The 24,832-nt window shown below is 32.6% G+C and overlaps 1 protein-coding gene across 1 annotated transcript in view; it reads left to right on the forward strand.

Moving 5' to 3' along the window:
• LOC139515399 (usherin-like) overlaps positions 1 to 24,832 on the forward strand; it is an 88,277-nt gene that overhangs the window by 4,951 nt on the left and 58,494 nt on the right. The window contains exons 3-19 of the mRNA XM_071304969.1: positions 338 to 531; positions 859 to 1,129; positions 1,444 to 1,631; positions 2,308 to 2,520; positions 2,937 to 3,030; positions 6,139 to 6,465; positions 7,018 to 7,213; positions 7,560 to 8,213; positions 8,577 to 8,769; positions 9,028 to 9,191; positions 9,618 to 9,767; positions 10,284 to 10,772; positions 11,053 to 11,255; positions 14,499 to 14,741; positions 23,240 to 23,384; positions 23,647 to 23,874; positions 24,232 to 24,363. Coding sequence (XP_071161070.1) covers positions 338 to 531; positions 859 to 1,129; positions 1,444 to 1,631; positions 2,308 to 2,520; positions 2,937 to 3,030; positions 6,139 to 6,465; positions 7,018 to 7,213; positions 7,560 to 8,213; positions 8,577 to 8,769; positions 9,028 to 9,191; positions 9,618 to 9,767; positions 10,284 to 10,772; positions 11,053 to 11,255; positions 14,499 to 14,741; positions 23,240 to 23,384; positions 23,647 to 23,874; positions 24,232 to 24,363 — 4,084 coding nt within the window. The remainder of the gene's footprint in view (positions 1 to 337; positions 532 to 858; positions 1,130 to 1,443; positions 1,632 to 2,307; positions 2,521 to 2,936; positions 3,031 to 6,138; positions 6,466 to 7,017; positions 7,214 to 7,559; positions 8,214 to 8,576; positions 8,770 to 9,027; positions 9,192 to 9,617; positions 9,768 to 10,283; positions 10,773 to 11,052; positions 11,256 to 14,498; positions 14,742 to 23,239; positions 23,385 to 23,646; positions 23,875 to 24,231; positions 24,364 to 24,832) is intronic.

Genomic DNA, 24,832 nt, shown 5'->3' on the forward strand with positions numbered 1-24,832 from the left:
AATATAACATTGAGGAGTAATGGAACTTTATTCGTTGAAAAAGCGACGGGCTTATCATGCGCTCATGGCCACCTCTTCATTCTCTCTGTCTGTCTCTCCATTTCTCAATCTATCTCTCTCTCTCTTTTTCTTTGTAATATCATAAAACTGATAAAATACAATTAGGAGAATCATATTTTTATTACAAGATCATGGAAAATAGCGTTTTGTGATATTGTTAAACTTATGTCGTTTATAGCATGTGACAATTTTATCTCTGCTGATGTTGCCTTCTTTTTTAGAGAAAATTATTGTAGATATAAAGTAATCTTATATGGTTATCATGATTTATACCTAGGCCTACAAAACCATTGTGAGTTTCTACATTAATGGTGTTGGACCTGGTTATTCAGCTACCTACACTACAGAAGTATCGGGACCCTTATTAGATGAAACTGGTACGCTGAGGGTTGGACAAGATCATTCAGGAAATGGACAGTTCTTAGGAAGAATTCAAGATTTCTTTTTTTATTCTACCACTGTGTCTAATAGGTAAACAAATTCTGATATACATGTAAAAGATTTTTTTGATGAATTCACAAGGTTAAATTATTACTTAGAGAGGTATTACTCATACAATACACTTCAAATCACAAGGTGAACAACATAAAAAGTTGCTGGACAAATATTATAGATAATGCAAGTTCTAATGAAATTTGCATTTATTTATTTATTTCATTAATCTATTCAGGGAAAATGTTATTTCTATAACTGGACATTAGCAATGGTATTAACCTAGAAAGAAGCATTAAATTTTAAATACCGGTAGACAAATCTTTCATAGATATAAAAAAATTACTAAATATCTGATTGTTTTAGGGAAATACAAGAAATTTACACAGGATTTTTACCTGATTTGAGAGTTCAGACAAAATGTCGGTGTCCAGTTACACATCCAAGAGTGAGACCAGATAAAACACATTACTGTATTCCAAATAATGTAATTGACAATAGCGGTGATGTAATTTTACGTCTGAACGATGAGGCACATTTCCTGGAGTATATAAATGATGGAGACAGTAACAGTGTGTGGTTATCAAAGTTCCAGAATAAAGTAGAAATATCCATAGATCTAGGGGATATCTTTCAGGTACAGACAGCTTCTTTATACTGTGTATTTTTAACTTATTCGAGATATTCCAATGAAATGATTACATCTGTTTACCCACTATAACTGACAATAAAAGTCTAGTCTGCATCATTTATTCTTTACTATTTTTAAGACTGAGTAAGTTGTATACGATTCTATTTTTTTTGGTGAAAATTAAAAAATCTACACTAAATTTGTTCCTGCAGACTGCTACCTTCAAGTTGTCATATCATATGAACATGTTCTTGTCTTAAACATGCATTTGATTTGACACTAAATATTCAATATCCATTTCTCCTGTGTGTACATTGCAGGTATTCTATGTAGTACTCCAGTTTTATAGCCCTTTCTCTAAAGCTGTCACTATAGAGAGGAAACAGAATTACTCATCAGATTGGACCACATGGCAATATTATGCTGAGGATTGTCAACATTACTATGGTCAACCAAACAATGGACCTCTCCTCACACCTACATCTGTTAACTGCTTACAGTTTGTTCAGTAAGTCTATAAGTTGTTGTATATTTGTAAAGCTGTGGATAAAAAAAACATGTACACACAAAGTTATACACAACCAAGAAAAAAATATAGCATATGGTTTGACAGCTGTATTGGCTTTACTTGTCTCCGCTACGCGTCGCCAGGTAAACTAATTTTGCGACAGTAAAACTACCGATGGACGTCCTTAAAGCTTCAAATACAATACATATCTCTTAATTGGCCACACACTACAGAATATTGGAAAAAGTTAGAAAATCAACCATAAAAATTGTTTTCATTTAGAAATGATTTTCTTTCAAAATAACTAAATGATTTGAATCTTTAATCATTTGTTATTCTGTTCATCTCTAATTTTATTACTTTCCAATGGCTCCTTTCAAATTTCTTTTTGTATATTTTATTTCTGTGCAAGAAACACATTTTCTTGGTCTCAGTGACATTTGATACTTTTACTTATAATTTGTTTAATTGTTATAGAAACAGATGAAAATCAATTCTATCTTGTATATTGGTTGTTTTTTTGTGGTTACTATTTCAAAAGTTGATGTGGTATATATTATTACCATATACCAGACCACATTTCTTTTTTTGGAAGGTGTTGATGGATGAATTGTACGCGTTCTGTTTTACTTACCATCTTTTTTGGTAATTCTTTTATGTATTATCTATGTTACAGAGATGATATACCATATTCAGGTGGACAGATAACATTCAAGATACTATCTCCAGAGCCTGTAACTAGACCAGCTTATAACCAGTTCTACGAGACACCAGAACTGCAAAACTTTGTCAAGGCTTCAATAATAAAGATAACACTAGAAGACCATTATTATTCCAATCACTTCAGACATGAATATTTTGGCATGTCTGAAATCACTGTCAGTGGCAGGTATGAAGAATGGGGTTGAAAGTGTGTGTAATTTTTAATGTAAAGTAATGGACTGAAAAAAAATCAACATTTTTATGGATAAGTAAACAGAGCTTTTAAAATCTTTTTCTTTTCATTTTTTTGTATTCAAGTCAGTAAAATTGCATTTTTTCCCCATCTGGAAAACTAAAATGCTTTTAAAAGTCACTTTTTGCTTACAAATGAATAGTTTATCAAACATCTAGAAGCAATTATTTATATTTCTCACTCTTTCATTTCGAGAGTAATATGTGTATAACGTGTATATTTTAATGTAGAACATAGATTTTTACATCATTGCGAGCAAAATGATGGACATTATAAGAAATCATCAATTTGTGGTGATTGTTATAATTTTACACTGAGAAGTTCATTACATGGACATATTAATTTTACAGGTGTGACTGCAACGGCCATGCAAATGATTGTGACACCAGTGGGATGCCATATACATGTAATTGTACCACTGATAGTCATACTGAAGGAAGCAAGGTAAATTTTAATTGTGGCACAAGAAGCTTGCCATAAAAAGTTACTGTTTTGCTTATTGTGATGCAGATATTTATTGTAACACCAACACCATGCCATACAATAAATACCATCCTTCTTATAGTCTTACTTGAAGAAATAAGTAAATATTTATTGCAATATCTGTAGCATGACATGAAAATAAAACATCTATACTGACAACTGTTGATAGTCTCTCAGAGAGCAATAAATAAAACATCTATACTGACAACTGTTGATAGTCTCTCAGAGAGCAATAAATAAAACATCTATACTGACAACTGTTGATATTCTCTCAGAGAGCAATACATAAAACATCTATACTACATCTATACTGACAACTGTTGATGGTCTCTCAGAGAGCAATAAATAAAACATCTATACTGACAACTGTTGATAGTCTCTCAGAGAGCAATAAATAAAACATCTATACTGACAACTGTTGATAGTCTCTCAGAGAGCAATAAATAAAACATTTATACTGACAACTGTTGATAGTCTCTCAGAGAGCAATAAATAAAACATCTATACTGACAATTGTTGATAGTCTCTCAGAGAGCAATAAATAAAACATCTATACTGACAACTGTTGATGGTCTCTCAGAGAGCAATACATAAAACATCTATACTGACAACTGTTGATGGTCTCTCAGAGAGCAATACATAAAACATCTATACTGACAACTGTTGATGGTCTCTCAGAGAGCAATACATAAAACATCTATACTGACAACTGTATAAAACATCTATACTGACAACTGTTGATGGTCTCTCAGAGAGCAATACATAAAACATCTAAACTGACAACTGTTAATATTCTCTCAGAGAGCAATACATAAAACATCTATACTGACAACTGTTGATATTCTCTCAGAGAGCAATAAATAAAACATCTATACTGACAACTGTTGATATTCTCTCAGAGAGCAATAAATAAAACATCTATACTGACAACTGTTGATATTCTCTCAGAGAGCAATAAATAAAACATCTATACTGACAACTGTTGATAGTCTCTCAGAGAGGAATACATAAAACATCTATACTGACAACTGTTGATGGTCTCTCAGAGAGCAATAAATAAAACATCTATACTGACAACTGTTGATGGTCTCTCAGAGAGCAACACATAAAACATCTAAACTGACAACTGTTAATATTCTCTCAGAGAGCAATAAATAAAACATCTATACTGACAACTGTTGATATTCTCTCAGAGAGCAATAAATAAAACATCTATACTGACAACTGTTGATATTCTCTCAGAGAGCAATAAATAAAACATCTATACTGACAACTGTTGATATTCTCTCAGAGAGCAATAAATAAAACATTATACTGACAATTGTTGATAGTCTCTCAGAGAGCAATACATAAAACATCTATACTGACAACTGTTGATAGTCTCTCAGAGAGCAATACTTAAAACATCTATACTGACAACTGTGGATAGTCTCTCAGAGAGCAATACATAAAACATCTATACTGACAACTGTGGATAGTCTCTCAGAGAGCAATACATAAAACATCTATACTGACAACTGTTGATAGTCTCTCTGAGAGCAATACATAAAACATCTATACTGACAACTGTTGATATTCTCTCAGAGAGCAATACATAAAACATCTATACTGACAACTGTTGATGGTCTCTCAGAGAGCAATAAATAAAGCATCTATACTGACAACTGTTGATAGTTTCTCAGAGAGCAATAAATAAAACATCCATACTGACAACTGTTGATGGTCTCTCAGAGAGCAATAAATAAAACATCCATACTGACAACTGTTGATAGTCTCTCAGAGAGCAATACATAAAACATCTATACTGACAACTGTTGATAGTCTCTCAGAGAGCAATACATAAAACATCTATACTGACAACTGTTGATAGTCTCTCAGAGAGCAATACATAAAACATCTATACTGACAACTGTTGATGGTCTCTCAGAGAGCAATACATAAAACATCTATACTGACAACTGTTGATATTCTCTCTGAGAGCAATACATAAAACATCTATACTGACAACTGTTGATAGTCTCTCAGAGAGCAATACATAAAACATCTATACTGACAACTGTTGGTAGTCTCTCAGAGAGCAATACATAAAACATCTATACTGACAACTGTTGATGGTCTCTCAGAGAGCAATAAATAAAACATCTATACTGACAACTGTTGATAGTCTCTCAGAGAGCAATAGATAAAACATCTATACTGACAACTGTTGATAGTCTCTTAGAGAGCAATAAATAAAACATCTATACTGACAACTGTTGATAGTCTCTCAGAGAGCAATAAATAAAACATCTATACTGACAACTGTTGATAGTCTCTCAGAGAGCAATAAATAAAACATCTATACTGACAACTGTTGATAGTCTCTCAGAGAGCAATAAATAAAACATCTATACTGACAACTGTTGATAGTCTCTCAGAGAGCAATAAATAAAACATCTATACTGACAACTGTTGATAGTCTCTCAGAGAGCAATAAATAAAACATCTATACTGACAACTGTTGATATTCTCTCTGAAAGCAATAAATAAAACATCTATACTGACAACTGTTGATGGTCTCTCAGAGAGCAATAAATAAAACATCTATACTGACAACTGTTGATAGTCTCTCAGAGAGCAATAAATAAAACATCTATACTGACAACTGTTGATATTCTCTCTGAGAGCAATAAATAAAACATCTATACTGACAACTGTTGATGGTCTCTCAGAGAGCAATAAATAAAACATCTATACTGACAACTGTTGATGGTCTCTCAGAGAGCAATAAATAAAACATCTATACTGACAACTGTTGATATTCTCTCTGAGAGCAATAAATAAAACATCTATACTGACAAGGACGTATATTATATTATATTAGTTATACGTCCTTGATACTGACAACTGTTGATAGTCTCTCAGAGAGCAATATATCTGATAAGTAAATGCATTTATTTGGACACCCTACAAAATAGAACAAGAGATAAATTAGAACTGATTTATTCTGTTAAAATAAAATATTATATATGATGTTACAAAAAATATTTTTAATGCTATAAATATCATGAAAAATATTTATCTTTGTAGTGTGAAAGATGTCACCCTTTATACAATAATAAAGGATACAAATTGGGTGACCAGATCAACAGTTATAACTGTAAACATTGTGAATGTCATAGCCATGCTGACATCTGTGTATATGATGTTGACCTTGACCTTTTTCCTGACAACCATGACCTTGGTGGAGGAGGTGTGTGTCAGAATTGTAAACACAACACAACAGGACAGTTCTGTGACATTTGTGTGACCTACTTTTTTCGACCTGTGGGAAAGAGTAAATATGACAAAGATGTCTGCTCTCAATGTGACTGTTTGATGGATGGAGTCAATAATGTCAATCTGGACTGTGAAAAGGTATGAACATAGATGGTTTATATGTTTAAAATGATAATATGTCATTAAACTTGCAAAGTTATATAGAATATATTTAAAACTATTATTGGTTTCGAAAATGAGAGAGGGTTCCTCAAGGATCAAAGGGCAATTATTATACTAGTCCTAATATGAGATGTAGTCAAGAAACTTCCTAAGGTTGATTGATTGTTGGTTGGTTTAAGTTGAAGACCCATAGATATTCTGTTTATCACTATCTTAATAGCCAGCATTAATGATTCCCGGTTGGAAAATTATCACACAAAAAATTAAAAGCAAAATTTAAGAAAACAGTGAAAATATTTACCTGCACAACTTTTTTTTAGTTGAAAAATTGACACATGTTTTGCTGAATATTCTATTATTTCCGATGACAAGAAGATGGTTTTTGGGGTCTTTTGCAAACAATTACATTTCTTCATGTAAAATGAAAGTACCGTAGGAAAAATTCTTCATATAAAATAAAAAAAGAAAATTTAAACGTTTTTTTAATATCAGGCTATGTACATGTATATGTATGCTCTTTTCAATCAGGATGGAGGGCAGTGTAATTGTAAGAGTTATGTGGAAAGCAGACAGTGTGACACATGTAAACCAGGATTTTATAATCTCCAAGCAACCAATCCAGATGGATGTGACAATTGTAGCTGTGTTACCATGGGAACACAACATGGAGATGTTACTTGTCATCCAATAACTGGTGTCTGTAACTGTAAAAATAATGTTAGAAGTATGTATGAAATAAAGCTTTCTTCATTTTGAGAAAAAAGTAAAATTTGTAGATGATCGTTACTCTTTTTTTCTGCTACGCCAAGATAAAGGTATCGACAGATTGAAGAGTCATGAAGGGCATATGCATAAAACAATGATATTTTGTTTGATATTAATTTATTGTTAACAAAGTCAGTATTTATACCAATTAAAACAATATTCAAAGATCTGGTATTGAATTGGTAATCTTAATGTTAGAAGTGAAACTATCTCACTTAATTATTACTAACATATTAATCAAGTGAACTGTATTGATTAAGAAATTGATTATATAAGTATTATAATATATAATTTGACGATTTTAGATGACAAATGTGATGCTTGTAAATATGGTTACTACAACCTAACAGATACAAATCCCCTTGGTTGTACCCCTTGTGACTGTAACCCCATGGGAGCAACCTCACAGTTCTGTGAACCATTTACTGGACAATGTCCTTGTGAAGATAGAGTCGTAGGAAGGAAATGTGAGGTCTGTACTTCTGGGTATTATGACTTTTTCAACAACTGTGTTCCATGCAAGTGTGATGTTCAGGGTACCATACCAGGTTCTATTTGTAATGCTGTCACTGGACAGTGTGTTTGTAAAACCAATGTACAGGGTTTAGCATGTAATGAATGTGCTGATGGAAGTTATGCCTTTGGTGCATCAACAGACAAGGGATGCAATGATTGTACCTGTGATTTAGCGGGAACTATTAATAGTACATCTAGTTGTGATAAAGTGAGTGGTAATTGTCATTGTAAGGAGAACGTAGAAGGGATGTCGTGTAATCAATGTAAGGGAAACACATTTGGATTGAATATTACTGATCCTGAAGGATGCCAGTCTTGTAAATGTGATCCAACGGGAACACAGAGTGGAAATTCGTCTACTGACTTAGCATGTGATCAGAATACAGGGCAGTGTGCCTGTCTGGCTAAAAGATTTGGGAGAACTTGTGATGACTGTGAACAGGGTAGGTTCTGTAATCTAAGTTATGCTAATGGTTCAGTTGCCTTATTTTAGAACAGTCTTATTTTTCCGTTTTACCTGGGTAATTGGGGGATAGGGAGGAAAGGGTTGCATCTTACTGTTACCTTTCCATTTATAGCTGCACTTTCTTAGATTCACATACTTATCCTTTTAAACAGCATCAACTTCATTAGTAGCCTTATAAAAGACAACTTTGTTTTTCTTTTTTTTTTAGGTAAAGGATAATCCCAAAAAATATTTAGGATTGAGGGGTTAATCCAAAGATTCAAAAATTAGTACCCCATTGAAATTCTTTTTTTCAATAACTACTGGAATAATGAGGATATATATATAATTTAATTTTCAGATTACTATATTAATCCAACACCTGGAGGAGGATGTAACCCTTGTGGTTGTGACAGCACAGGGACTCTTCCTCTTACACACTGTGATTCTATGACAGGACAATGCTATTGTAAACAGCAGGGGTCAGGGGTCACTGGAAGAGCATGCAATGAATGTTTTGAAAAGTTTTACAACTTCAATAAAAGAATTGGAAAGTAGGTTGATTTTGCTATTATTTATATATTAAAAGTATTATTTTTTTTTTATTCCATATTGCATAATTGTATTATTTTGTTTCTGTTAACACTGAAGTTTAAGGCCATCTCAGTAATAAGCAATCGTTAAAAATACATGTTAATTTTAAGGAAACCTGATTAAGCAAAGTTTTAAAAAGAAATAGAAAGTTATGAGGTCTTTCAAGATGAAAGTGATATAAACCATTATGTAACATCTATATTATGATTTCTTCTCAGTTGCAGTAGATGTGATTGCTATGAACCAGGCAGCAAGTCAGAATTTTGTGACCTTGTATCAGGACAATGTGAATGTAAAGATTTTGTCACTAGCAGACGATGTGACACTTGTGTGACTGGTAGTAGCCATCTTAATGCTGATAATCCATATGGTTGTAGTAAGAGTAAGTCATCTTATTATATGAAGTCAACTATGAGGAGTGATTGCTTCCACACACTATTTATCATTGCAAGTCTGAGAGAAAGTAGACTATTTAGTTTGCTTTTGGATGACTTTGAACTTTGACAGATTACCATGAAATAACAGGGAACTATTGTGCATTTTACACGAGTCCTCTTTCATTTCAATTAAATGAAAATGTAAGTTTGAATAAAAAAATATGTCAACCCTATGAATAACTTATTGAAATCTGTACCATCAAACCTTTCTGGCATTAGAATAGCCACCAATATATACTTTGACAGCTTTATTACCAGGAATCAGAAAATGTTTAACCTTTATTATGTCTTTAGTTGAAAATGTTACGTCTTAAACATACAGATGACATGTGAGACAGAAAAAATCACCTATAATTCCTAATATTTTGTAGTACCAGCCCAGCAGCCCCCACCACTACACACCCAGCTGAGTTCTGAAGCCTTACATTTGTACTGGTATGAACCAGATTATACAAATGGTGTCATTAATTCATACAGACTATTTAGAAATGCTACTTTGGTCTTTGTTGGTAATGGGTCAGGTAAGTGGGATAGATGTCTTAGTTGACTAAGAATCAATTTTCATTTACAGGCTGAACTAAAAAGCGCCGATATGAGATTATTTCCATAAATTTGAACTTTTCTTAAATGCATAACTCTCAAATTAAGTTGGCAATAATTATAAATTAACAGCTACCAGTAATTATTAATTATGGTTAGAATTTAATATTTAATACAATCATGACAATACAGCAGTATAAATTACAGCAATGCTAAAAGTAAGACAATAGATACAAAGGGACATTCAAACTCATTAATCTAAAAAAAAATCTAACAACACCATGCAAAAACTTAAAACACAACAGTATATACTAAAGAATGAGCAATATGAACCCAACAAAAACTGGGGGTGATCTCAGGTGCTTCCAGAAGGGTAAGGAGGTCCTGCTATGTTGATAAGATATTGATTTAAATTTTGTATTGATTGTTACTGTATGATATAAAAAAATTGCATGATGAAAATTTTGTCTATAGTATTCCTTGTTTTACTTTAACAGATATGGAATTCAATGATACAGGTCTCTTAGCCTTCACAAAGTATACCTATGTGATAGAAGCTACAAATGACTTTGGGAGTATCTATAGTCCAGCGGTTACATTTCAGACCTTGCCAGGAATTCCAGTTGGAATAGTTCTGATTAATACCATGGCTGTTACAGTGAATACAGCTACCTTGTCATGGAATCAACCAGTCAACATAAACGGCCCTTTGTCAAGCTATTCTGTCCAGTCTGAGACCATTGGTAGTAATAATAGAACAGTCCACTGGACAGGAATGACTAAGTCAGCGGAAATAATTGATCTGGTTCCCTTTACAAACTATACAGTATTTGTTGTTACTTGTACACCTGGTGGCTGTCATGAGAGTTGGCCCACTTCGTTCTTTACTAAATCTGCTCCACCCTCTGGAATGGCTGCACCCTTAATTGATATTGTTAGTTATTCAGAGTTAAACATAACCTGGGTACCACCTGAGAAAGCAAATGGTAAGCTGTAAACTTATAATATTTTGAAATTCTTTGTTTTAGCATTATACAATGTATAAAGTATGTTGTTGGGTATTTTCCTCATGCAGATGGTGGAATGTCAATGTATATACATAGTTTCTGCTTAATGTTTATGGACAAATACTGACTTATCTGCCAAGGAGGAAAAAGAGATGGTCAATTCATAACCATTGGCTAGAGAAGATGTATTGACATTTGAAATCACTTTCTAAAATAATAAAATTGATAACATGATTGACTTTTAAATTTAAAATTGTAGGTATTATAATCTATTATGAGTTGTGGATGAGGGGGGCAAAGAAGCTAGATGGAAGTTACGATCCAATACCAACTAGAATATTTCACCCTGGGGGACAGTACAATCCCAGGCCTACTTTGTCTCCCCAGGAGAATACTTTACCCCCACCAGATACAGCTTATATCATGTCAGGGCTGGAACCATTTACATGGTATGAGTTTCAGGTAAGCCAGAATTATTACTTTAAAAATATCGATGAAATATCACAGGGTGAACTTACAGAAAGTTATTTGTCATGCTATTAATGTATTAAAACTTAAGATAATTTTTATGCAGTTAAGCTGCATTATGCGAGCACCCTAGATTTGTGTTCTACCCAATAAATCCTGAAATAACTTGCCATTGTTATTATCTAGCTTGTTACTATGTTATATATAACTAATTGAACACTTTTTTAATACTTTTTATTCTGGATTACAAAAAAAATGACCAGAAAAACCTTAAATGATCGTCGATTTATCCAAAAGTTTTAAAGTTACACATAGGAAGTAGTGCTTATTAAAAATCCTTGTGTAGTTCATTATGACTTGTGCTTTTAGCTAAGATGTCAAAGAACAATTGTATGAAATATTTAATCGCCGAAAATCTCTTAAGACAAGCAGTTTAGATTTCCCAAATGACAAAAGTCGTAGGAATATTGTTTGTCATCAATACGTAGTACAACTACGTCAGTAGTCTTATATAATTCAACTGTTCATGCTGTTGGCGGCAATTTCAAATTAGAAAAAGAAATTTTCGTAGCTTTTCAATTTGGAGGCAGGTGTGCAAATTAGCGGTGGTCCGAGACCTTCCACTTTTGCAAGGGATTTCGACTAGGATAGTTGGTTTCTTGCTACGCCCGACGTAGTCGCCTTACATTTGAAAGAAAATAAGAAATTACCTTGCAAACCTTTTCACCATGTTCACCAAAGTCTCCAATTAAACGAGCTAAAAACTTATTTTTATCATTATTATTCATGACGGCGATGTTCATTTTGTTCAACCGCTAGCTTTATACAGAAAATCGCCGACAAATATTGTATAAATTCGAGTAAAATCGTATCTGATTGACAAAAACAACATTGTAAACACATAACAATGGCGGCCGTGAAGACAAAATTTTACTAAATCGGATCCGATTTCGGAAGCGGATAAGGGTAATTCCGGGTTTGACGATCATTTACAAAATAAATCCAAGCAGGTGAAAAAATACATCTATGCATGGTAAATGAATATAAACACTAGTATTGTAAACCAAAAGATATATGTAAAAGAAAGAAAAAGCAGAAAAATATTTTATTCAGAAACTAAAAATTACTTTTTGATAAATTTTAATTTAAAAATCCAATAAAACGTGACAGCTGGGAACAGTATATAACTAACAATATACATGTTCATGGTCACAGTCTAAATTTTCTTTATAAATGATAAATGATGATAATGCATGTGAGATGCTTTTAAAGTGTAAACATATTACTGCAATTTCGAGGGGTTATTTGTTTTTTCTCAATTTTGAAGGGTCAATTGAAGTAGCTGAAAGTTTCATTCTTTATTTTCACAAATAATGCAACTATATTATATATATATATACCTTAATGTAAGTAAATCATATGATATATAGGTGGCATTCTTTGTGCCACTCTACCCCCTCCTGTTTGATAACTTGGAAACGGTCGAGCTCCCCACCTCTAAACCATATGAGGGGCAGATCCAGGATTTTAGGTTAGGAGGGGCGCAAACTTAAATTTTCACCGAGCAGAGCGAGGCTAAAAAAAATTGAGGTAAAATTATCAGAATTTTCTTTATTAAGCTGAGAACAACCCATGCTTTGCAAATTTAAGGGGGGTGTAAGCCCGCAACCCTCCCCCATCTGAATCCGCCCCTGCATATATTCAAGTATAGGACAATATAATAAATAAAAAATGAAATATAGGGGGAGTCCCTGGAGTTACCCCACCCCCTCCTGTTTGAGAACTTGGAAACGGTCGAGATCCACACCCCTTAACCATATATATTCATGTTTGTGACAATATGAAAAATCAAATGAAATATAGGAAGAGTCGCTAGGGGTCACCCCACCCCTCCTGTTTTAGAATTTAAAAATGGTCGAGATCCCCATCCCTAAACCATATATATTCATGTATGGGACAATATAACAAATCAGATGAAAGATAGGGGGAGTCCCTGAGGTCACTGTTCACCCTCCTGTTTGAGAACTTGGAAATGGTCAAGATCCTTACCCCTAAACCATATATACTCATGTATGGGACAATATAACAAATCAAATGAAATATAAGGGAAGTCCCTGTGGTCATCCCAACCCTCCTGTTTGAGAACTTGGAAACGGTCGAGATCCCCACACCAAAACAATATATATTCATGTATGGATCAATATAACTAATTAAATGAAATATAGGGGAGTCCCTTGGGTCACCCTACCCTTCCTGTTTGAGAACTTGGAAACCAATGAGATCCCCACCCCTAAACCATATATATTCATGTATGGGACAATATAACAAATAAAATGAAATGTAGGGGAAGTCCCTAGGGTCACCCTACCCCCAGTGGCGGATCCAGAAATTTTCATAAGTGGGGCCCACTGACTGACCTAAGAGGGGCCCGCTCCAGTCACGCTTCAGTGATTCCCTATATAAGCAACCAAATTTTTTCCCAAAAAGAAGGGCCCCGGCCCCCCTGCCCTCTAAATCCTCTGCCTACCCCTACTTGTTTGAGAACTTGAAAACCGTTGAGATCCCCACCCCTAAATTATATATATTCATATGTATGGGACAAAATAACAAATCATTTACATTTACTATGGGCAAGTCAGTCAGACCTCATCTTTGATCCCTGTTGTAGTGAATATTTGTCTGATTCGTGTCTCATAACTTTTGTACTATAGAACACAAACTCAGTTTTCTTTCCAGGGAAACCAGTCCATTCATACTATTACATGTTCATACTACGTCAAATTGAACTTCTAGCAGTCAAATAAAACCAAGGTTAACTACCAAGTAGAACAACTGCAATCATTGGGAACTTGTACCACTGCAGACTCACCATAAAAAATATACATTGATATATATATATGCATTGCTTTTGAAACCTTGATAACATATAAATTATTTGCCTTAATAAATAAATCATTAGATAAACATGAATGTACTATATATGAATGTTTAATGTTGAGGCAACATTGCAACAGTTTTCATAATTACGGTTGCCTTCGTTTTTGGTTAACTGCCTTCAGCGCTTACAGCGCTTTGATTTTTTAATAGAAATATTATTTTTTGGGATGTGGAAGTTTCAAAAAAAGAAACTAAAAATTCTTGATGACTTTTTCTCTCAAATAAACCATACAAGAATAATCAACTAGGGTTTTAGCTTTTTTCCCCCTCAAATAAACCATACAATAATTATTATTTCAGGTTTTAGCAGAAAACAACAAGGGAAAGACGGCTAGTCCATGGATAGGATCTAAGACTGGAGAAGCTGTACCTTTAGAGATGTCTTCACCAAAAGTTCTATCACACAGTAGTACAGCTGTGACTATCAATTGGACAGCACCATCTGAAAATGAAGCTAGAGGAATGATCCAGTCTTATGGTGTCTTTTTCTTTGAACCAACCAATGAAACTGCCTTTCCCTTTGCACCGCCATTCATGTGGAAGGTATAGTATTTCATGTTAAAGTCTTAAAATATTGTCTGAGTATTATATTAAAGAATTTTTTGCTACAGTAAAATTGTATGACTTTTTAATGCTTTTTACATAGTATTGGAAGAATAATACTCTGTAAGAACTTTATTTCTTTAGTAAAATTTCAAGTTGTTCAGTGGTACTGCTTTAAAAAAGTTTTTCCTGTATTTCTTAATTGTTGTTACAACTAATGCTTATCATATTGTTCTCTTTCTTGGCTGTTAGTTACAACTAATGCTTATGATATTGTTCTCTTTCCTATCTGTTAGTAACAACTAATACTTATGATATTGTTCTCTTTCCTAGCTGTTAGTAACAACTAATGCTTATGATATTGTTCTCTTTCCTATCTGTTAGTAACAACTAATGCTTATGATATTGTTCTCTTTCCTAGCTGTTAGTTACAACTAATACTTATGATATTGTTCTCTTTCCTATCTGTTAGTAACAACTAATACTTATGATATTGTTCTCTTTCCTATCTGTTAGTAACAACTAATGCTTATGATATTGTTCTCTTTCCTATCTGTTAGTAACAACTAATGCTTATGATATTGTTCTCTTTCCTATCTGTTAGTAACAACTAATGCTTATGATATTGTTCTCTTTCCTATCTGTTAGTAACAACTAATGCTTATGATATTGTTCTCTTTCCTATCTGTTAGTAACAACTAATGCTTATGATATTGTTCTCTTTCCTAGCTGTTAGTAACAACTAATACTTATGATATTGTTCTCTTTCCTAGCTGTTAGTAACAACTAATACTTATGATATTGTTCTCTTTCCTATCTGTTAGTAACAACTAATGCTTATGATATTGTTCTCTTTCCTAGCTGTTAGTTACAACTAATACTTATGATATTGTTCTCTTTCCTAGCTGTTAGTTACAACTAATGCTTATGATAGTGTTCTCTTTCCTAGCTGTTAGTTACAACTAATACTTATGATAGTGTTCTCTTTCCTATCTGTTAGTTACAACTAATACTTATGATAGTGTTCTCTTTCCTAGATGTTAGTTACAACTAATACTTATGATAGTGTTCTCTTTCCTATCTGTTAGTTACAACTAATACTTATGATAGTGTTCTCTTTCCTAGCTGTTAGTTACAACTAATACTTATGATAGTGTTCTCTTTCCTAGCTGTTAGTTACAACTAATACTTATGATAGTGTTCTCTTTCCTAGATGTTAGTTACAACTAATACTTATGATAGTGTTCTCTTTCCTAGCTGTTAGTTACAACTAATACTTATGATAGTGTTCTCTTTCCTAGCTGTTAGTTACAACTAATACTTATGATAGTGTTCTCTTTCCTAGCTGTTAGTTACCACTAATGCTTATGATAATGTTCTCTTTCCTAGATGTTAGTTACAACTAATACTTATGATATTGTTCTCTTTCCTATCTGTTAGTTACAACTAATACTTATGATAGTGTTCTCTTTCCTGGCTGTTAGTTACAACTAATGCTTATGATATTGTTCTCTTTCCTAGCTGTTAGTTACCACTAATACTTATGATATTGTTCTCTTTCCTAGCTGTTAGTTACCACTAATACTTATGATATTGTTCTCTTTCCTAACTGTTAGTTACAACTAATACTTATGATATTGTTCTCTTTCCTGGCTGTTAGTAACAACTAATACTTATGATATTGTTCTCTTTCCTAGATGTTAGTTACAACTAATGCTTATGCTATTGTTCTCTTTCCTAGCTGTTAGTTACCACTAATGCTTATGCTATTGTTCTCTTTCCTAGATGTTAGTTACCACTAATGCTTATGATATTGTTCTCTTTCCTGGCTGTTAGTTACAACTAATACTTATGATATTGTTCTCTTTCCTGTCTGTTAGTTACAACTAATGCTTATGATATTGTTCTCTTTCCTATCTGTTAGTTACAACTAATGCTTATGATATTGTTCTCTTTCCTAGCTGTTAGTTACAACTAATGCTAATGATATTGTTCTCTTTCTTAGCTGTTAGTTACAACTAATACTTATGATATTGTTCTCTTTCCTAACTGTTAGTTACAACTAATACTTATGATATTGTTCTCTTTCCTAGCTGTTAGTTACAACTAATACTTATGATAGTGTTCTCTTTCCTATCTGTTAGTTACAACTAATACTTATGATATTGTTCTCTTTCCTAGATGTTAGTTACAACTAATACTTATGATAGTGTTCTCTTTCCTATCTGTTAGTTACAACTAATACTTATGATAGTGTTCTCTTTCCTAGCTGTTAGTTACAACTAATACTTATGATAGTGTTCTCTTTCCTAGCTGTTAGTTACAACTAATACTTATGATAGTGTTCTCTTTCCTAGCTGTTAGTTACCACTAATGCTTATGATATTGTTCTCTTTCCTAGATGTTAGTTACAACTAATACTTATGATATTGTTCTCTTTCCTATCTGTTAGTTACAACTAATACTTATGATAGTGTTCTCTTTCCTGGCTGTTAGTTACAACTAATGCTTATGATATTGTTCTCTTTCCTATCTGTTAGTTACAACTAATGCTTATGATATTGTTCTCTTTCCTAGATGTTAGTTACAACTAATACTTATGATATTGTTCTCTTTCCTAGCTGTTAGTTACCACTAATACTTATGATATTGTTCTCTTTCCTAGCTGTTAGTTACCACTAATACTTATGATATTGTTCTCTTTCCTAACTGTTAGTTACAACTAATACTTATGATATTGTTCTCTTTCCTGGCTGTTAGTAACAACTAATACTTATGATATTGTTCTCTTTCCTAGATGTTAGTTACAACTAATGCTTATGCTATTGTTCTCTTTCCTAGCTGTTAGTTACCACTAATGCTTATGCTATTGTTCTCTTTCCTAGATGTTAGTTACCACTAATGCTTATGATATTGTTCTCTTTCCTGGCTGTTAGTTACAACTAATACTTATGATATTGTTCTCTTTCCTGGCTGTTAGTTACAACTAATGCTTATGATATTGTTCTCTTTCCTATCTGTTAGTTACAACTAATGCTTATGATATTGTTCTCTTTCCTAGCTGTTAGTTACAACTAATGCTAATGATATTGTTCTCTTTCTTAGCTGTTAGTTACAACTAATACTTATGATATTGTTCTCTTTCCTAACTGTTAGTTACAACTAATACTTATGATAGTGTTCTCTTTCCTAGCTGTTAGTTACAACTAATACTTATGATAGTGTTCTCTTTCCTATCTGTTAGTTACAACTAATACTTATGATATTGTTCTCTTTCCTAGATGTTAGTTACAACTAATACTTATGATAGTGTTCTCTTTCCTATCTGTTAGTTACAACTAATACTTATGATATTGTTCTCTTTCCTAGCTGTTAGTTACAACTAATACTTATGATAGTGTTCTCTTTCCTATCTGTTAGTTACAACTAATACTTATGATATTGTTCTCTTTCCTAGATGTTAGTTACAACTAATACTTATGATAGTGTTCTCTTTCCTAGCTGTTAGTTACAACTAATACTTATGAAAGTGTTCTCTTTCCTAGATGTTAGTTACAACTAATACTTATGATAGTGTTCTCTTTCCTAGCTGTTAGTTACCACTAATGCTTATGATATTGTTCTCTTTCCTAGATGTTAGTTACAACTAATACTTATGATATTGTTCTCTTTCCTATCTGTTAGTTACAACTAATACTTATGATAGTGTTCTCTTTCCTGGCTGTTAGTTACAACTAATGCTTATGATATTGTTCTCTTTCCTATCTGTTAGTTACAACTAATGCTTATGATAGTGTTCTCTTTCCTAGCTGTTAGTTACAACTAATACTTTTGATAGTGTTCTCTTTCCTAGCTGTTAGTTACAACTAATACTCTTTCCTAGCTGTTAGTTACAACTAATACTTATGCTATTGTTCTCTTTCCTAGCTGTTAGTTACAACTAATGCTTATGATAGTGTTCTCTTTCCTAGCTGTTAGTTACAACTAATACTTATGACAGTGTTCTCTTTCCTAGCTGTTAGTTACAACTAATACTTATGCTATTGTTCTCTTTCCTGGCTGTTAGTTACAACTAATACTTATGATAGTGTTCTCTTTCCTAGCTGTTAGTTACAACTAATGCTTATGATATTGTTCTCTTTCCTGGCTGTTAGTAACAACTAATACTTATGCTATTGTTCTCTTTCCTAGCTGTTAGTTACAACTAATGCTTATGATAGTGTTCTCTTTCCTAGCTGTTAGTTACAACTAATACTTATGATAGTGTTCTCTTTCCTAGCTGTTAGTTACAACTAATACTTATGCTAGTGTTCTCTTTCCTGGCTGTTAGTTACAACTAATACTTATGATAGTGTTCTCTTTCCTAGCTGTTAGTTACAACTAATGCTTATGCTATTGTTCTCTTTCCTGGCTGTTAGTTACAACTAATACTTATGCTATTGTTCTCTTTCCTAGCTGTTAGTTACAACTAATACTTATGATATTGTTCTCTTTCCTAGCTGTTAGTTACAACTAATACTTATGCTAGTGTTCTCTTTCCTAGCTGTTAGTTACAACTAATACTTATGCTAGTGTTCTCTTTCCTAGCTGTTAGTTACAACTAATGCTAATGATATTGTTCTCTTTCCTAGCTGTTAGTTACAACTAATGCTTATGATATTTTTCTCTTTCCTAGCTGTTAGTTACCACTAATACTTATGATATTGTTCCCTTTCCTAGCTGTTAGTTACCACTAATGCTAATGATATTGTTCTCTTTCCTAACTGTTAGTTACAACTAATGCTTATGATATTGTTCTCTTTCCTAGCTGTTAGTTACAACTAATGCTTATGATAGTGTTCTCTTTCCTAGCTGTTAGTTACAACTAATACTTTTGATAGTGTTCTCTTTCCTAGCTGTTAGTTACAACTAATACTCTTTCCTAGCTGTTAGTTACAACTAATACTTATGCTATTGTTCTCTTTCCTAGCTGTTAGTTACAACTAATGCTTATGATAGTGTTCTCTTTCCTAGCTGTTAGTTACAACTAATACTTATGACAGTGTTCTCTTTCCTAGCTGTTAGTTACAACTAATACTTATGCTATTGTTCTCTTTCCTGGCTGTTAGTTACAACTAATACTTATGATAGTGTTCTCTTTCCTAGCTGTTAGTTACAACTAATGCTTATGATATTGTTCTCTTTCCTGGCTGTTAGTAACAACTAATACTTATGCTATTGTTCTCTTTCCTAGCTGTTAGTTACAACTAATGCTTATGATAGTGTTCTCTTTCCTAGCTGTTAGTTACAACTAATACTTATGATAGTGTTCTCTTTCCTAGCTGTTAGTTACAACTAATACTTATGCTAGTGTTCTCTTTCCTGGCTGTTAGTTACAACTAATACTTATGATAGTGTTCTCTTTCCTAGCTGTTAGTTACAACTAATGCTTATGCTATTGTTCTCTTTCCTGGCTGTTAGTTACAACTAATACTTATGCTATTGTTCTCTTTCCTAGCTGTTAGTTACAACTAATACTTATGATATTGTTCTCTTTCCTAGCTGTTAGTTACAACTAATACTTATGCTAGTGTTCTCTTTCCTAGCTGTTAGTTACAACTAATACTTATGCTAGTGTTCTCTTTCCTAGCTGTTAGTTACAACTAATGCTAATGATATTGTTCTCTTTCCTAGCTGTTAGTTACAACTAATGCTTATGATATTGTTCTCTTTCCTAACTGTTAGTTACCACTAATGCTTATGATAGTGTTCTCTTTCCTAGCTGTTAGTTACCACTAATGCTTATGATAGTGTTCTCTTTCCTAGCTGTTAGTTACAACTAATGCTTATGATAGTGTTCTCTTTCCTAGCTGTTAGTTACAACTAATGCTTATGATAGTGTTCTCTTTCCTATCTGTTAGTTACAACTAATACTTATGATAGTGTTCTCTTTCCTATCTGTTAGTTACAACTAATACTTATGATAGTGTTCTCTTTCCTATCTGTTAGTTACAACTAATACTTATGATAGTGTTCTCTTTCCTAACTGTTAGTTACAACTAATACTTATGATAGTGTTCTCTTTCCTAGCTGTTAGTTGCAACTAATACTTATGATAGTGTTCTCTTTCCTATCTGTTAGTTACAACTAATACTTATGATATTGTTCTCTTTCCTAGATGTTAGTTACAACTAATGCTTATGATAGTGTTCTCTTTCCTAGCTGTTAGTAACAACTAATACTTATGATAGTGTTCTCTTTCCTAGCTGTTAGTTACAACTAATGCTTATGATAGTGTTATCTTTCCTAGCTGTTAGTTACAGCTAATACTTATGATAGTGTTCTCTTTCCTAGCTGTTAGTTACAACTAATACTTATGATATTGTTCTCTTTCCTGGCTGTTAGTTACAATCTTTCCTATCTGTTAGTTACAACTAATACTTATGATATTGTTCTCTTTCCTAGCTGTTAGTTACCACTAATACTGATGATATTGTTCTCTTTCCTAGCTGTTAGTTACAACTAATACTTATGATATTGTTCTCTTTCCTAACTGTTAGTTACCACTAATACTTATGATATTGTTCTCTTTCCTGGCTGTTAGTTACAACTAATACTTATGATATTGTTCTCTTTCCTAGCTGTTAGTTACCACTAATGCTTATGATATTGTTCTCTTTCCTGGCTGTTAGTAACCACTAATACTTATGATATTGTTCTCTTTCCTAGCTGTTAGTTACAACTAATACTTATGATATTGTTCTCTTTCCTAGCTGTTAGTAACAACTAATACTTATGATATTGTTCTCTTTCCTAGCTGTTAGTTACAACTAATGCTTATGATATTGTTCTCTTTCCTAGCTGTTAGTTACAACTAATACTTATGATATTGTTCTCTTTCCTAGCTGTTAGTAACAACTAATACTTATGATATTGTTCTCTTTCCTAGCTGTTAGTTACAACTAATGCTTTTGATATTGTTCTCTTTCCTAGCTGTTAGTTACAACTAATGCTTATGATATTTTTCTCTTTCCTAGCTGTTAGTTACCACTAATACTTATGATATTGTTCCCTTTCCTAGCTGTTAGTTACCACTAATGCTAATGATATTGTTCTCTTTCCTAACTGTTAGTTACAACTAATGCTTATGATATTGTTCTCTTTCCTAGCTGTTAGTTACAACTAATGCTTATGATAGTGTTCTCTTTCCTAGCTGTTAGTTACAACTAATACTTTTGATAGTGTTCTCTTTCCTAGCTGTTAGTTACAACTAATACTCTTTCCTAGCTGTTAGTTACAACTAATACTTATGCTATTGTTCTCTTTCCTAGCTGTTAGTTACAACTAATGCTTATGATAGTGTTCTCTTTCCTAGCTGTTAGTTACAACTAATACTTATGACAGTGTTCTCTTTCCTAGCTGTTAGTTACAACTAATACTTATGCTATTGTTCTCTTTCCTGGCTGTTAGTTACAACTAATACTTATGATAGTGTTCTCTTTCCTAGCTGTTAGTTACAACTAATGCTTATGATATTGTTCTCTTTCCTGGCTGTTAGTAACAACTAATACTTATGCTATTGTTCTCTTTCCTAGCTGTTAGTTACAACTAATGCTTATGATAGTGTTCTCTTTCCTAGCTGTTAGTTACAACTAATACTTATGATAGTGTTCTCTTTCCTAGCTGTTAGTTACAACTAATACTTATGCTAGTGTTCTCTTTCCTGGCTGTTAGTTACAACTAATACTTATGATAGTGTTCTCTTTCCTAGCTGTTAGTTACAACTAATGCTTATGCTATTGTTCTCTTTCCTGGCTGTTAGTTACAACTAATACTTATGCTATTGTTCTCTTTCCTAGCTGTTAGTTACAACTAATACTTATGATATTGTTCTCTTTCCTAGCTGTTAGTTACAACTAATACTTATGCTATTGTTCTCTTTCCTAGCTGTTAGTTACAACTAATGCTTATGATAGTGTTCTCTTGCCTAGCTGTTAGTTACAACTAATACTTATGATAGTGTTCTCTTTCCTAGCTGTTAGTTACAACTAATACTTATGATAGTGTTCTCTTTCCTGGCTGTTAGTTACAACTAATACTTATGATAGTGTTCTCTTTCCTAGCTGTTAGTTACAACTAATGCTTATGATATTGTTCTCTTTCCTGGCTGTTAGTAACAACTAATACTTATGATATTGTTCTCTTTCCTAGCTGTTAGTTAGCACTAATGCTAATGATATTGTTCTCTTTCCTAGCTGTTAGTTACAACTAATACTTATGATATTGTTCTCTTTCCTAGCTGTTAGTTACAACTAATGCTTATGATATTGTTCTCTTTCCTAGCTGTTAGTAACAACTAATACTTATGATATTGTTCTCTTTCCTAGCTGTTAGTTACAACTAATACTTATGATCTTGTTCTCTTTCCTAGCTGTTAGTTACAACTAATACTTATGATATTGTTCTCTTTCCTAGCTGTTAGTTACAACTAATACTTATGATATTGTTCTCTTTCATAGCTGTTAGTTACAACTGATCCTAACATCACTACACACACACTACATCAATTGGAACCATACACAAACTACACATTCAAGATACAAGTGTGTAACCATGTGGGATGCATCAACAGTACAGAAAGCCATGGGTCAACATTACAAGCCAGTATGTATGAGCTTTGTCTTGAACATTTTACCTATTTCAAATTTTCTTTCATGGTTGATTCTGAACTGTCCTAGTAAAATGATCTTTTACATCTTTTGTGTAATAAATTGAGAAATAATATAACAATTTATTGACGCAAAAGTGTGACAGGGTATAATAATATTTCAACATCTTTTCAAAAACGATCAAATTGTTTTTAATTATTTTAATTACTCAAATCTATAACACTTCACTCTATCTGGAATTTATTTCCCAATCATAGTTCCAGAAGGATTTTCCAAGCCACATATTGACAGTTTGAGTTCTACTGTTATAAGAATAACCTGGTCACCACCACTGTTGTTAAATGGTCCACAACCTGTTTACTCTGTACAGAAAACAGAAACATCACTAAGTTTTCCAGCAAATGTTATACAGGGCACCAGATTTCCTGGAGGAGGATATTATAAGTTTCCAGCTTTTATAATTCCTTTTAATGTTGGTTTTACTGGTAGGTTTTATACAAACACTTAGATATTACAAAACCTAAAAAATTTTGATAAGAATTTAAAGTTTTTTATTTTGTTAGATCCACTTTCTGGTGAAGATTATATGCCATGTTCTGGGTTCTAAAAAAACATGCTTTATGCTTGAAGCTGTATTAATAAAATTCATTATGGACTAACAAATTGAATATATAAGTGTGAAACAAAGGACCATAATCCATAAAGAAAATAATCACATTGATGCATTTCTTAATAATATCTATGATCATACATTGTTACTGTTACTTTTTCAAAAGAATTTGTGGATATTTTTCTATGTGTTTTAGTATAAAGGAGTAATTTTTGATATATTTTTTATTCAGGAATAAGGTTTTGGTTTAGAACAAAGACGACTGATTCCCTGCTGATGTTTGCTGGTTCTGTGGGGAATCAAGATGAATTTATTGCTTTGCAGTTTAAGTCTGGTCGTCCTTGGTTTCTATTTGACCCACAAGGTATGTTTGTTCTAAGCTTAGTATAAGGTTTAATATTTTTATATAGAGGAAATTAGTTGATATTATTGAATTTACAAATGTACATGACATCTTTTCCTTTCAACTTTACTAAATTTACAGTATTCTTTAAAAACCATTGTAATCAAAGGTAAAAAGTAAAATAAAAAAAATAATGAACTCTGAGGAAAATTCATAACGGGAAGTTCCTTATCAGGTACAGAGGATAAAATGCAAAAATGATATACCAGCAATACATAATATGATAGAGGTGAGTTAACTTTTGTGTAGTATGAGATACAATGTGAAATAAAACCAACATGGTAATGTGGTCAATATGGTGTTTGATTTATTCATTTGATGAGTCTTCATTTTAGTCAAACATAACTAAATGAGTGTTTTTTTTTAAGATCAATTTCCAGTGTGGAAACCCTAATAATAATAATATTGATTTTTGTTTAGGCTGCACATC

The sequence above is a fragment of the Mytilus edulis genome, chromosome 3 (assembly GCF_963676685.1).
Source record: "Mytilus edulis chromosome 3, xbMytEdul2.2, whole genome shotgun sequence".
NCBI classification, from domain to species: domain Eukaryota; kingdom Metazoa; phylum Mollusca; class Bivalvia; order Mytilida; family Mytilidae; genus Mytilus; species Mytilus edulis.